The sequence below is a fragment of the Magallana gigas genome, chromosome 1, assembly GCF_963853765.1.
Source record: "Magallana gigas chromosome 1, xbMagGiga1.1, whole genome shotgun sequence".
Taxonomy (NCBI): Eukaryota; Metazoa; Mollusca; class Bivalvia; order Ostreida; family Ostreidae; genus Magallana; species Magallana gigas.
This window is the reverse complement of record NC_088853.1, coordinates 17377077-17392308: the sequence shown is the minus strand read 5'-3', so window position 1 is coordinate 17392308 and position 15232 is coordinate 17377077. Positions and strand designations below refer to the sequence as shown.

The 15232-nt window shown below is 30.3% G+C and overlaps 1 protein-coding gene and 1 long non-coding RNA gene across 2 annotated transcripts; both read right to left on the bottom strand.

The window, feature by feature from the left end:
- Positions 1-2034: 2034 nt before the first annotated feature.
- Positions 2035-2825, bottom strand: LOC105334450 (uncharacterized). The gene is made up of 3 exons (XR_010711416.1): positions 2701-2825; positions 2286-2354; positions 2035-2125 (listed from the first exon to the last, which is right to left on the bottom strand). It is a non-coding gene; the product is annotated as an uncharacterized lncRNA (long non-coding RNA).
- A 6906-nt stretch (positions 2826-9731) lies between these two features.
- Positions 9732-14236, bottom strand: LOC105329676 (carboxypeptidase inhibitor SmCI). The gene is made up of 6 exons (XM_034464654.2): positions 14141-14236; positions 13593-13737; positions 11133-11210; positions 10822-10938; positions 10243-10419; positions 9732-9855 (listed from the first exon to the last, which is right to left on the bottom strand). The coding sequence occupies exons 1-6, from the start codon at positions 14165-14167 to the stop codon at positions 9851-9853; spliced, it is 549 nt and encodes a 182-aa protein (XP_034320545.2). The 5' UTR covers positions 14168-14236; the 3' UTR covers positions 9732-9850.
- Between the last annotated feature and the right edge of the window lie 996 nt (positions 14237-15232).

Here is a 15232-nt window from a genome sequence, read left to right as displayed (position 1 = left end):
TCTAACGATCATTTGTTTGTGGTTAGAAATTGCAATAATTGAAATGTTAACTTGTAATTTTTGCTAACATTAGGTTTGTTCGTTGTGTAACAAATACTGCTGTTGATAACCATTATATCTTCAGTTTACTTTTAGGTTTTAAAAAATCAACTACGAATGGCACTACAAAGGTTTAATAACTCTTATCCTTTACGTGGGTCGGAGTAGTTCTAGAGATTTCCATCCAAGATTGTTGATGACAAACAATACAAATAAAATCTAATACAGAATATCAATTATCACCCTTGATTTTGAGATTAGGACAATTGCTCACTGGGTTAAGTGCATGGGAAATAACAGTATTTTGAGGTCTTCCTTTTTTCAATTTTATGTATAAGGGTAACAAATCTCTTTAACGATAGCAAAGAGTAAGAGCTCCAAATACAACTCATTTTAAGGTTAGACGACACGTTCCTCAATTTTATATAACTTTTTCCAGGAATTTGTTAATGGTTTACTATTACTTTGACAAGCTTTCTTGCAAAAAATTGGGGTACCTTACCAGGCATTTCTGCAAAATACTAGAGTATGCAATTTCCTTTATAATCTTCTTGAAAATATACTTGAATTGCTGATATAAAAATACATAAATATACAGCACAGTAAAATTCACTATACTGAAACTCTATCTCGGCCGGGGCGGGCTTTGAACTTACGACCTCTAGAACCTATACGCTTATGGCAGTGAGCGTCCACGGTTCTAACCACTCGGCCATCTAGACACATAACCGTTTCCAAGTAAATTTTAATCATTAAAAAAAAAATATATAAAATTAATATTTTTCATTGGAACTCTTTATTACGAGGGGATACAAAAAAGATTCTGGGGGAATGTGTCGTCTGACCTTAAAGAACAGCATTTTTAGTATTTTGTATCAGCTATGTCATGTACTGGAATAAATTTGTAACTTATATGGGAAATTTCGAATTGAACGTTACCCAAATAAGGTAACGCATTCTATGTATCAGCTGGTAAAATACTGAGGATTTCCCAAAGAAGATAAAATCCGCCAGTATGCATTTACACAGTACATTATTTATGAACGTTACAACTTTAAAAGGTATTTTTCATTATCGTCACATATGATTCACTTTAAAAATCAATTATTTGAAGTCTATAGAAACTGTACAACACGATTGTTATATATTTTTGGATACCGGCACCAACATTGAAAAACGAGAAGGTATATTTTCAGAGCAGATGACTTCTCTTCTCAATGGTTTGCATCGGTTTTATCTCATCGACTACAACTGTATATTGAAATTGTTTATGTGATCTCGGCCCAAATTACAATAATATAATCATGTTGTTAAATTATTTGTTAAGATGCTTGAATCTAAATATTATTTCAGAACCAAATAAAGCATTCTCACTATTTGACGAAAATTGAGAAATAAACAGTTTAAAAGTGCATACATGTATTACCGAAACAAATTAAATAATGAAAGTTGATGAATAACATATATTTACTTTCTTTGTCGAAAAATGTATTCATTTTTTTTAAAATATTGGAGTCTTGCACTCTTAATAATCCTCGTAACAACCTCTGAAAATACAGATTTTAGAAGTTTAAGTTAAATGACTGAATTAAAATATGGTGGGTGTTTTTGGAGGAAGGGGGCTGTTTTTTGTTGTTGTTTTTGTTGGGGGGGGGGGGTGGGTTTTTTTTGTTGTTGTTTTTGTTTGGTATTGTGGTTTGGTTTTTTTTGTAACTAATTACACAAAAGTTACTTTAACAGTTGAAAGATGTGAAACTCTTTTCGTCGAAAGACGTGTACATATTCCAAATATGCAAGTATTTGTAGCCGGAGCCCAATTAGTTTTCCAATTGTTCGTCTAATTGCATTGCATTATTCATGCGTAAAGTTCAAACTGTTCACTGTATTGGCATAGTTTCTAGATGTACATTCGTTTGTTGACTAGAAGATGTACATGTAATATTTTTACTGTTTGAAAAATACTTGATCCAATATTTTTTTGCAAAAAAAAAATGATAAAATTTAAATGTGTTTAATCAGTGAAAATAATTTATGACAGAACTTTAAACACTATCTGTGTTTTCTGATCCCAATGTACGTCTTCATCCTATAAAAGACATAAAGTATCTTTAGCATACAATGGCGCATTTCAAAGCATGGGGAATTTTTAAAACATTGTCTTTGGCTCTACCATCGTCATAACAACTTACCTTACAGAGTATCCGTAAAAAACCAGAATGATAATTAAAAAAATTACAGGTACTAACCGATATATCCAAAGACCGGAAATTGACACGAACTTCTGCATCCACACCCAATTGAACAGCATTTCAGGACTTAAAAAGACACAATAAATATCATTTTTTTATAAGCACAATTATATTAGAAAAAGAATAACTCATGCCTAGTTTGGTCGACTGTTGGATTAATTAGTATTATACTACATGCTACTTAATTATTTTTTTTTCATCGTTTAGTGATACACCAAAATAAAACAAAATAGTATGTGTGCCACGTTTATAAATAATATGTTATGAGTTATAGACATTTTGTTTTTCACGTCACAAACGAAGCATGCTATTTACACATAAAAAACAATAAATAAGCGGTATAGCTAATGTAAAATTTAAAATATAACGCATGCACAACACCACTATATAAGGAAATTCGGAGTATATTTACAAAAGGGACAGTGAAAGTCCGTGTAACAAGCCATCTGATTGGTTGGACAGTCACACGTTGTAACAATATCGCTGACTGGGCATTGTCCGGGCTTTTGCCCACCAACAAACTGACCAACAACAGCCTGCAAATCGATTGTAATTAACATTAAAATTATATTTTAACACTATTTTTTGCCAAACTTTTCTCTTTTGTGAATAATCGGTATTTTTCATTGTTTTATTTTAACCTGTACATTAGAAACTAAACAGAACAAGACGCCTATGGGGCCACGTCGCTCACCTGAGCAATAATGGCTTTATATGGGTGTTCAAAGGATAGTGTGCCATATGGCCCCTCGGTAGAAAAACTAAAAAAGAATACCATAAAGTATCCAAATTTTTCACTTATTTTCCCACACTTAATTTTTGACATTGTACCTTTATGAAATACCATTTTTACGAAAAACAATATCTTATGCAAGATATAAAACTAAATTTTTGGTAGTGGTACATTGTTGACTTTCAATTACCTTTATTTTAGTTCTGTCCTCTCACTTTATAAAGCGATCAAATTATATACGAAAGCATGCATATGGGTACATTTTCGTCTTCAACTACTAGCTAGTTATTGTATTTTATTTAAAAGATTCCTATATGTGAATGAAGAACATTGTACCTCAATGTGCTCAAATTAAAAACATTCAAAATTTTAATTGGTCTTCAGCATTATAAACGAATGTTGTTTACAAGACGTGAACTCATGTGACGTTTTATAACCTTACTCACTTGATCGATGAAAACACTCGAATGAAAAATGTTGTCATGTTATACGTTAAAGAGCTGTTATAATCCATGCAAAGGCGTCGGAACCAGGGTGTGCCCCCCCCCTCTTTTTTTTGCAAAGTTAGATATAGCCGTATTCAAAATCCTTTTTTTTTTTTTGCTCCTCAAGATTTTTGATAAGGTATAGCCCCCATCTCAATTATCTTACGACTGGAATGTATTGACAGACACACCACTCTATTTTACTTAATCCCCCTTTTATTTTTATTTTATCTTTATTCCAAATCAACGTTAACAAATGTCTACAAATCAAGATGATTTTCCGCTGTAATATGTTCTTAAGAAAAGCGATAATACATTTATCCCCGTAACAGTAATGTTTTAAACTGGTTTAAAGGTGTAAATTTCATATAATACAATGTATAAGGAGGGGGCCCCAGAAAGTAGTTACAGCATATCGTCCTTTTAATATTCCTGTACAGGTATTTAACGTTTAGCGAGACATTTCTAGTGACCAAGCAAACTTTCAGCGTCAATCGTAGAATTATAAGCAAGATACAGAGCTCACAATTCTGCTAGGCTTGAGTCATTTATTTTGTTCACAAGAGTTTTATTACATTCAACTCAAGATTTTTAAACTTGGTATTTCCTATTCAGCATTTAGAATGTAAATAAACAAAAGCATGGCCTCAGTTCTGTGAGCAAAGCTTTGTATCTTGCTTATTATTTGAAACTTGACACTCAAATATGGTTACTAAAACAATTAAAACAGAAGAAACGTGCACTAAAACAAAGAAAGAGCACAATTTATTTTTCTTAATATATATACCTATATATTTCTATCAGCGAAAACAATTTCCGTTTATACTGAAAATGCCGAACATCTTAACAAAACACGTTGTATTCATCATCCATTACGTAGAGATCGTACCGAATTACCAATAGAATGTTTAGTATTTATAATGATTATGTTGTAAGTACATCAGATTTTGCCCATTTTGCGCAGGTAAACAATCAGCTGTCTGATTTATCGAAGTCTATATTTGATTCGATACGTTAAAACTCCAAAATGCAGGCAATAGTTCCCCTCAAGTTAAAAAGCATAGCTAAAATGAAACAAAAATCAAAACAACCTAAAACCACTGTCACAAGTGAGAATGTCAACGCATTGAAAGATTTAACCTCAATTTACTTCACGAAATCGGCACATATATATTTTGCATGTTTCAAGTATTCCTTCGCACGTAAACTGTTGCACAACAAGCAAATTCATCTTTGTCAGTTTGACCCGTTTGTCATGCGTCAACATTCAAACATGGCTGCTTCAAACAAAGAACTTTCATTCTCGATATGGAATACCGAACCCGAAGTTATACACTGATTGACCGCGATTATTTATTTATTTTCATTTTCGTAAATTACTTAAATTTGAAAAAGAATTCGCCGATAATTTTTTCAATTTACATTTTCCTTTCCATATGGATTATTTATGCCAAATTACGTTAAATTCGACCCAGTAGTTCTTGAGAAGAAATTTCTTTTAAATGTACCCCCCCCCCCCTTTTTCTACAGTTTCGAGGTTTTCTCCATTTTAGATGAAGATCGGTCTTTTATTTCTGCAATTTATAATCATCTTTCCATAGGGATGCTTTGTGCCAAATTGGGTTGAAATTGGCCAAGTGGTTTTAGAGAAGAAGTTTAAAATGTGAGAAGTTTACAGACGGACGGACGGACAGACAGATGGACGGACAGACCGACGACAGACAAACTGTGATCAGAAAAGCTCACTTGAGCTTTCAGCTCAGGTGGGCTAAAAAGTATAGGAATCAACATCGTTTATGTTATGATTATAATTCGATATTCATCACTCGTTGTTTATTGGCCAAAACGGATATCACTGTGATATCAATTCTGCTGTATTCGTGCAATTTTAAATTGTTATGCAATATCACATCGATGATCAATACTTTATACAGTTTTCTAAAAATAAAAAAAAATAACGTAGAAACAAACAAAAATAACACTTCCAGTAGCTAAAGCCTGGCAGTTCATTTTTTTTTAAATTTTAAAACCATGGAATTAACATGACTTACACTAGTTAAATTCTTAATATTAGACGCATTATTGGGCTTTAATGAAATTTGTAAGTATATGAATTATTTATAAAACAATTTGTCATATATTGTCTACAATATTGTCTTTTAAACAATGCATTTTGTTTTCAACAATGTCCGTTTGAATTGAATTCGATAAAGTTTGTTTTAAAAATAAAAAATATATATATATACTTTTCGATATACATTTTTTGATTGATTTAATTTGATTTAGAGTGGTTAATTTCGCTCAATCATTAGGATTCCCCAATCAAGTATATTCTCTTCGTAATTAATGAATACATTAAAAGTAACCATAATATCTTGTAGTTTTTACTAATTATATTTTTGATTTAATCAGTTTATAAAAGATGCACATTCATAGGTTTTTTTTCCTTGATATTTTGAAACAATAGAAAAATGGCTGACAAAAAATACTACATTTCTACTTTACCGTTATATGCTTCAGAAAATTATATCCTTTCATTTAAGAGTACTTACATTTATCGACAGAAATCCAACAATTATCCAAATCATTTTGTTACATGTAGGTTTGGCCCCCGACGTTTTTAACAATACTATGCATATTAAAAACAAAACCACTGTTTTATAGAAGTTGATTCATTTTTGGACAAAAGCCAAACATTACTTGTCCTTCAACTTGTAATCATTTCGCATTGCTTTTTGTCAAAACTGATCATTAGTGTAATTGACCAAGAGTTTTTTTAATAGCAGTTTAAAGGAATAGTGTTTTCTGTTGTGATATTTCTTGCAAACTTAAGCTTGTCGTGAAACAAACAACATGTTGACTGGTTAGAATAAAGTCTATTTTGACTTGTAAATAAATTTTTGTCAAGCATACGATTGTCTAGAAATGTCACTGCAGCTATAAAAAACAAAACTGAAATCAAATGAAATCAATTTTCATATTCTGGAGCGTAAATATTATTAATAGAGATTATAAAAACAAAAGTTAATTTAGTTCTATTGTTTATTCTATTTTTTTACTCTATATACATGGTAATAAGTTAGTCAATTGAACGTTAACTGAAATGTCTGAAACGTTTGTTTAAAGGAAAGGTCATGCCATTAGGTCATATTGTAGTTACCTTACTGTCACCTCTCTGGGAAATATTTATTTTGCAATCAGAAAATGTCATTGTAGTATTAAGGGCACAACCAAAGAAAAGATCTGATAGATGTAAGAAAATACAAGAGGACTGGGAGTTGCCATGCATTGTAATAAAACAAGGAAATTGAGATGACACGAAATACGTCTTATAACTGTTAATCGCCTTGTAAATTGAACCGATACTACAAGACACCGATGTTATCAAAGCAGGTTACTATTTAAGCATTTTAATAGAAGGACACATGAACGAACTTGAACAACTTTACAAAACATTATTCAGATAGACATCAATTCTTTGATCAATTAGGGTTTGATTGTGTTCTGCTGTCATCAAATTTTATGTCAAAACTCTGATTCATATTTCAACCTTCATTCGCTTTGACCGAAAAAGTCCACATTTTGTGTCCTTGGAAATAACAGCGAATTACCATTTAAAACAAAGTAATGAACATCTAAACATTTTAGAAAATGACGCTAAACACTTTTTTGAGACATTCATTCACTCAATTTATACTAGCATACCATGGCAATTTAAATTATAAGAAAAAAGGACCTTAAACATTAGAAACTGCTTTATAAAATAAAAAAGTTCCTTGAATATCCCTTGAATATTGTAGTTTGATTTTATTTCTCCTTTTCACTTAATAAGTTGTACACAAGGTATACTTCTTTTTAAATTAAATTTTGTCTTGCTTGCAATTTATGCTTTCAATGTATGAATTTATCTAAAGTACATTGGCAAAGATACGAGAGAAGTAATTTCATTAACAATGCAAGTTTCACATCAATGTGTTGTATTTATTACGTGATCGAACAATTTTAGTTATATTAGTGTATTCATAGGAAAAAAAGATGCACCATTTACTTTGTTTTATACGTAAGAAAAAATTACAGTTTATAAAAAAAGTCAAGTATTAAAAAAATATATATTTCTGCTGTGATAGGTAAAACAAACAGAATTTCACGCTAATATTTTAATGATAAAATAAAATTACAAGCTAATTAAATATAAAGAAATAAAATTACACTCCAATTATTTATGGTTAGATAAAATAACTAGCTGATTACAAGCTAATTATGCTGAAATAAAACTACAAGCTATTAATTATGGTGAAATAGAATTACAAGCTAATTAACTATGGTAAGATTGATTAACAAGCTAATCTATTATAATGAGATAGAATTGCACGCTTATTTATTATGGTGAGAGAAAGTTATAAGCTGATTAACTATCATAAAATAGAATTTCAAGATGATTAATAACGAAGAGATAGAATTAATTATGTTTAGAACACATCATTTTCAAACAATTTTCAATTTATGTTTACAAAAGTGATCAATTGAATAAAGTATTATGATTTTGCGAGTCTAATATTTATTTAAGTGTTACTATCTATGAAGATTAACATGCTACATGTACAACATTCGCAACTTTGTTAGTTTCTTCGATAATACATGTATTTGTATTTAACTTAAATTTGAGTTAAAATAAATCAAAATGCCTTTTTATCAAATCTCCATGTTTCTATTGAGTATGTGACATCGCAAGAAGAATTTAATTTAGCCAAAAAAATTTCATATTGCAACCTTGAAATATTAAAAAAAAAACAAGATTTTACAATTAGGTTCAAAATAATATTCAGATTCATTATAAGATATTAAGAAGTTGGAAAAGGAAACTAGTTTCTCTAGTAGAGGTATTAAAGTTCATTTAATCCTAGAGACTTTTGTTGTCCTTTTTGGGACTGTTCTTAAAACAGACCGACATCAAAATGTACACATTACAAAATACCAACATAAACAAAAATCATTTACCTCAACTAGGTTATACATATTGATTTTGAGGATTTATTTATAACGCATGTTACGGAAAGGTAGGCGCTTAAGATTTACTTTCATGTCATAATGTGTATTTAACGATGTCGAATGTCGTAATTAATATGAAATGACATACACCACTTGCACTTATAGATAACAAATATAAGGTTGAACTCCCCACATTAGTTAAGGAATTTAAATAAGAAATTTGATTCAGTTGATGCATTCTGCATTCCAGAACATAAATCACAACTTGTCAAAACCTTTTTGTGGCAGTTTTTCCCTTCATTCTCAGATTAGATTTAACATCTGTGTTATGACTTCCAATAATAATCGTTATGAATTTTATATAACAATATAAATTTTATTCGTTATGCAAAAGTAGGCCAAAAATGTGTGTTTTGCATGACACTGTGCATTCACATTAGAAATAGTTCTTGACCAAGCATTTATTCAAAACCTGTTTACCTCCCGGAATGATTTTTTGTACATCTCTGGGCCGAACGTTTAATCAAATCCAGTTATTCTGATTATACGCTTTACTGCACATTAGAAAGAAGCAATACATGATTTAGAAAACCCGGATAAAATCCTAAACCATTTTTCTTTTTTTACAGAATTCATTTTGAAACGGAATCAGGGGTTTTTGTTTCTTTTTCCTTTCGGTAAGCCAAATGTATACAAAGAATTTAACTTTAGAGGGCATATAGTGTGTCTGATGGCTTATCAAACGATAAAATGTCTCAATGGCGCCTTTGTTAGTGTCAAAAAAGGGATAGTTATTGAAACCTGCTCTCTGTATGAGGAGTCAAATTTAAAAGCTGCACGGAATATATTAAGTAAGAAATTATGAAATAAACAATCACCTTGTAAACAATCACCTTGTGTAAACAATACCTTGTAAACAATCACCTTGTAAACAATCACCTTGTAAACAATCACCTTGTAAACAAATGTTCTTTCGGCATATTCTTCCTCAAGTGAATTCTCGTCCAACAGAGGCTGACATTGATGTACAGTTTATATACACATTTTGAGCAATTGCATGATGCTGATGTGTTTAAAGACGTTTGCTTGAAGAGAGAGAGAGAGAGAGAGAGAGAGAGAGAGAGAGAGAGAGAGAGAGAGAGAGAGAACGTGTACCACGTGATGTTTAATTGAATGTCGTTTAATCGTTCTCCCGTGTAGCAGTGCTCTACTGTGTGTAAAATATGAAACATGACGTTCAGAGAACAATTTTATTACACTTTCCAAAACAAATTTCCTAAACAGCAGTAACAGATAAACAACAAATCTGTATAACATTTTGTATAAATGTATTTTCAGAGCAGCATCGTATGTGCTTAATCTGTTTAAAAAAAAAGAAAGAACACAATTATGATTAGATTAAAGATTATCAGAGCAATTCAAACATTCAATAAACGAGGTCTATTTTATAACTTAATGCTATCAATTTATTGTGTTTTCAATTATAAAATATTATTTAACTTTAACTCATTTTCCTTCTCATCCAGAAGGAAGAGGACAACAAGAGCGTTAAGAAAATCAATGATGTTATTTCAAACATGGAGAGAGAGCATGCGACATGCCTCAAACTAGTAGGTAGGTGACCGCAAAATTACTACCAACCAATCGAGAAACCCTTCCTATATTAATAAAGTTATTTATAAATGAATAGAAACATTGGTAGTAGTGAAAACCCGCAGGTGAACACCAAAAGAAAATAAAAACTTACACTTCTTTCTACTGCATCGCTGAAGGCAGGCTTGCCTTGTTTCGAAGTTGTTCTCATTTCCATCACAACCTCCGTATATGAAGGGGATGCATTCATTGGTAGCTCTGTTATACCACCATCTTTGAAAGTAAGCTATGCAATTGCCACCAGGCTTAAGGGGCTGACTACAGACGTCCACTGTTGAACAAAACTCAGATCAAATGTAAGTTGAAGTGTAGGTTGCATCGTTTAAATGCAGAATGGTCTATCAAATTTTTGTATTCATAAGTTTCTATTTCGGTATTTTTAATAATTGAAATCACTCATTTCAGATCAAAATGAAATGACGTAAAATTGTAAAATTATTTTTAAATCAAAATTTGTATCTGAAAAAGAACATTATCAAAGTTTTTCAAATAAAAATCACTAATTTTAGCTGCATGAATAACGTGGTTTCAAAATTACAGATGAGGAAAGAGCACTATCATTAGAGAGATAGGCATGAATGTAAAGAATAATGTCGAGTTCTTTCTATTTTTATATGCTTTGGTTGTGTAACGAAAACACGTATATTTTCAATATCATACAAGAGCCACTTACAGCATCCTATCAATGTACAACCGACTTGTCCATTTCCTGAGCAGAAACAAGTATTACATCCGTCTATGGCAGGGAAACTCTGTCCTTCGGAGTAGTAACGACCATTGTAAAAACAACCTAATAAAACATATAAATTAATCGATTATATATAATTAGTCGAGTGTTTTTTAATATAAGGTACTTTATTTGTCTAATTTTCAAGGACAAAAAAACAGCAGAGTATTGTGTGCGTATTGTTAATAATCATATTGGCATGCACTTGTATATACACCAAATGGTGAATATAGTATATGAATTCTTATTAAGTTTACCATTCTGGGGACCGGTTGAAAAATCTGGGGCCCGGCACTCACGACGACATCCACATCCGTAGGAACAGCATTTAAGATCTAGTATAGAAAAGATATACATGTAATAGATGTCAATGCATTTAAACATTTAATCATTCATGATATAGGAAGAAACGAAGAATAACAGAAAAATCGAATCCACTTCCGTTAGAGCTGATTTTTTTTATCTAAAAAAAAGCCCGTGAAAATATTTTAGTCACGCATGTATTCCATGTTCATTTTTCAAAAACTTCATACCCCTTGCTTTTCAATCGATAAATAAGTTGGATAAAAATTCAAAAAGGTTCAATGCAATTGGTGTTTTACAACATATCGATGATTTTTTTTATTTGAACAAAGAGTTGCATACATTTGTAACCATTTAAAATCGTAATGCGTATTGCAATCAAATAAAACACGCATAGTATGACTGTTGTTGAGTGCCACATCGGCAAAACCAATAATAGACAAAAAAAAAGATTAACAGTGTTTAGTGTCTCACCTACACTATGCTATAAACAATGTATTACTGTAAACAAAATACAAATGTAAACGATGTACAAATGCAAACAGTGTACAACAGTAAACAGTGTACGACTGGGAACATTGTACATGTGTGGACATTTCAAAACTGAAACGTTGTACGACTGTGAATAATGTACAAATGCAAATAATGAAAACCTACAAATAATGTAAAAATATAAACAACGTACACTTATAATGGTTTGTACTATTGTACACAATGTACATTTGTAAAAATGCACACCAATGATGTATTTACCCTAAATAAGTCTTTTAAAAATTAAGATAAACATACTTATGGCTGGCTGCAGAAGAAGTGCATCAATACTACACTGTAATCTATTAGTATTAGTCTAGGAGTACTTAACAAGACAATTTCTAAACTACATTGTTTTTATAAGTCGTAAGGTTAATGAGATACCATGCAAAAACAATGATTTAATTTCCATAATAAGAGTTATTTGATAAGTGTGTTCCTTTTTGAATCAACTTAAGTTTGTTTTATTGAAATGATTCATTGTAGGATCAACTAGCATTTCCGTGTCCCTAAAGTTTATTTAAACATTTTTCATTGCAATTTAATTAACTCAAAAAATCTTTCCCTTTTTATAGCAAGCGCTTATATAAATAATTATATCATTTGATTAATATAAATTTGTCAATGGTTTATATATCACTCTGAACCTAACGTGCATTTACATTAAGTCCATCTTGAAAATCATGAAATGAATTTGGTTATTATACTGATTGTCGTTTGACGTAATTTGTCGCGAGTTCTTGGTTATATGTTTAACTGCTTTTAAATCAGTAGTGTTCATGTTGGCTTGACAGTAGAAAACTGCAGGATCGTATCCGTTACTTGCAAATTATGTTTTCAATCCAATTTCCATGATCAACCTTGTATTATTGATAGCAGAAAAATACTATCTAAATCCAAAAAATACAACTAAAAAAAATGCCGATCAAAACAAAAAAAACCCAAAAATTAGAATACCATTCTCGAAAACATGATTTTGAATATGTCATTTTTTTGGTCTGATCCGTTGCGAATAATAAATTCGACGCCAACTAATATTTTGTAAAATATATCACCCTTCTTATTTAAAAAGAAAGGCTAAAAAGCATTACTTGGCATAATTCATTACATGATAATTTCATGAATTCCATGAAATATGAATTTTAAGCTGCACTATGTGTAACTTATAACCGAAACAAATGCCTCACTTTCTCATTAAACATGGGAAAATTTGTATCAAATTATAATATAATTATGAAGGGCATATGTTTTTCTTTGATCAACAAAATTATTTCTTTAAGGATGCTTTAGCTATTAACAAATTAAAGCTTGGTGTAAAAATACAACTTACTCATTTTAATATCATTTTAAGAACTTAACAGAAACATATATCAATTAAACTGCCTTCGCGATGTGCATTGGTTTATTTGATTGATTGCAATTGCACATTTACAGCATTTTATTGTTTTTCTTCAATTTAGTTAATACAAATTTTTGTCTGTACATCACATTATTTCCTGCTACAGAAACGTGTCAACACGTATAATTTATGATGACATGGTGATTGCTCGAACTGTTTAATTGAACCGATTTCTATCTCTATTTAATTATTTATTTTCGTTTGATATTAAGTGAAGTTGTCCTCATTTTGGGATTTTTCTCGTTGATACAGATTGCAGAAACACTGATTTTTATTCATGATTTTCTTTGATACATGTTAATGAAACATTATAAATTGGAACCAATTTTTGTGAATTCATATATCAAAATCAATAAATGATCATCTGTTTTATTTGTTTTTTTTAAAGTTCCAATTATACATCGTTGTATTGCTTTGGTTATTTTATCATGTACCAACGTTATACTAAAATGGGTGATTAAAAAAACTACCTAAAAAACCTTACTATATGGACAGTCGAAGTCACTATTGCACCCCTGGGGACCAGGAGGACAAAGACAATCCGTGATGACGTCAGACCTAGAGCACCTGCCGGGCTTCTCCCCTGGAATTCCTGTGTGGTACTTTCCCGCCAGAGCTGTCGCCAAAACCTTACGTGGATAAATTAAAAAAAAAACAACAGAATTAATGAAAAATGACAATAATAAACCGTAACCATCTCAAAAATGAAATAATTTGGGTATAAAGCTCACTTTGAATGTCATTTTAAATGAACACTGATTGATAAATGAAATTAGAAATGTAATTGTTTTGACCAATTATTATTATTGAAAATTTAAGCCGATAGTAGATGTGAAGTGTGCATATGTAATAAATTCACCTATTTCTTAAAAAAAGACTTATACGGAAACATAAAAGAAATAAAGACATATTGAACATGAATAAAACCAAATATTTTGCGAAAAAACATCAAATGACTTAAATGTAAATATTATTATAAAACGATGGTAACAGAATTGATAAAGATATTTTTTCACATTAAAATCAACTTACAGTCAGAAACAAAAGTAGCCCAATCATAATGAATGCTGTTCTTATTGTTAATGCACAGTTTAAAATTTTACAACTGATTATATAAGGTAATTTAATACGCTAATGAATTGTGGGGTTTTTTTTAAACCCCAGACAAGCTACACTCATGATTATACCTAACTTTGATAATGATTTTTTTTATAAAAATTACCTTGAAATATGTATAATTATTTCCTTGTGATAATAAAAAAAACCCGCCTAACCTGCAATTTTTCAATTTAATGTAGATTTTGTTTTAATAAGTGCATTTTAAGTGAAATGTGAAATTTCTAAAAATTAAAAAAAAAACACATTAATTGCATCTCTTAACCTTTTTATTTTTTTTAATATTTTAAAATTTCGTTCTCTTATCTATTCATTTTTGTACTACTATTTTCATTAATATATTTCATGGCTGTACAAAAAAAGGATATAATAGTTACTAAATGGGAGAAGAACATGTTGTGAATTTTGAACAGGTCCGTTGAATAAAATTTAATAAAAAGTGTCGTCTTATTATTAAGGATGAATATATAAAAGTATAAAAATGTTTTTAGCTCCTTTTTTTCTAAAGATGTTTATTTATAATGTTAAGATTATTGTAAAGTACTGTGAAAGTTAATGTTGAGCTAATCTCCGCCGTTATTGAAAATTGGACTAATATTATATTGGCTTTTTTTCTGCCTGATTTGAGGGATTTGTAGCATCAAAGAAAAAAAGCCAATGAAAAAAACGAATAAGAAGATAACTGCATGTAAACATATAGAAACAAAATTAAACTTCAAGGTTTGTAATCCTAGCACATGTATGTACAATTTTATGTTCAAAACCTATTTTGGGTAAAAACGGCGCTAACAAATAACTGAAATGACATAATCGGCTGATTTTATTGTCGATATTTTTAATTAGTATGAGCGACCATACATTATATGAATAATTTGCACTTGTAATTAAATTTAGGCTGACATTTTGTCATTTGATAAAATATTCGATTCGGTTCATGGTTCACCTTCAATAAGAATAAATGTCCTGCATGGCTCCAAATCGGAAAGAGTATTTTGACAGTTAACAACT

Coding starts and splice junctions, on each gene's coding strand:
- LOC105329676 (XM_034464654.2), bottom strand. CDS start 14,167: ATGATTGGGCTACTTTTGTTTCTGACT. Junction 11,211..13,592: donor TGACTTCGACTGTCCATATA/GTAAGGTTTTTT, acceptor TTTCTATACTAG/ATCTTAAATGCTGTTCCTAC. Junction 10,420..10,821: donor TTGTACATTGATAGGATGCT/GTAAGTGGCTCT, acceptor TTTGTTCAACAG/TGGACGTCTGTAGTCAGCCC.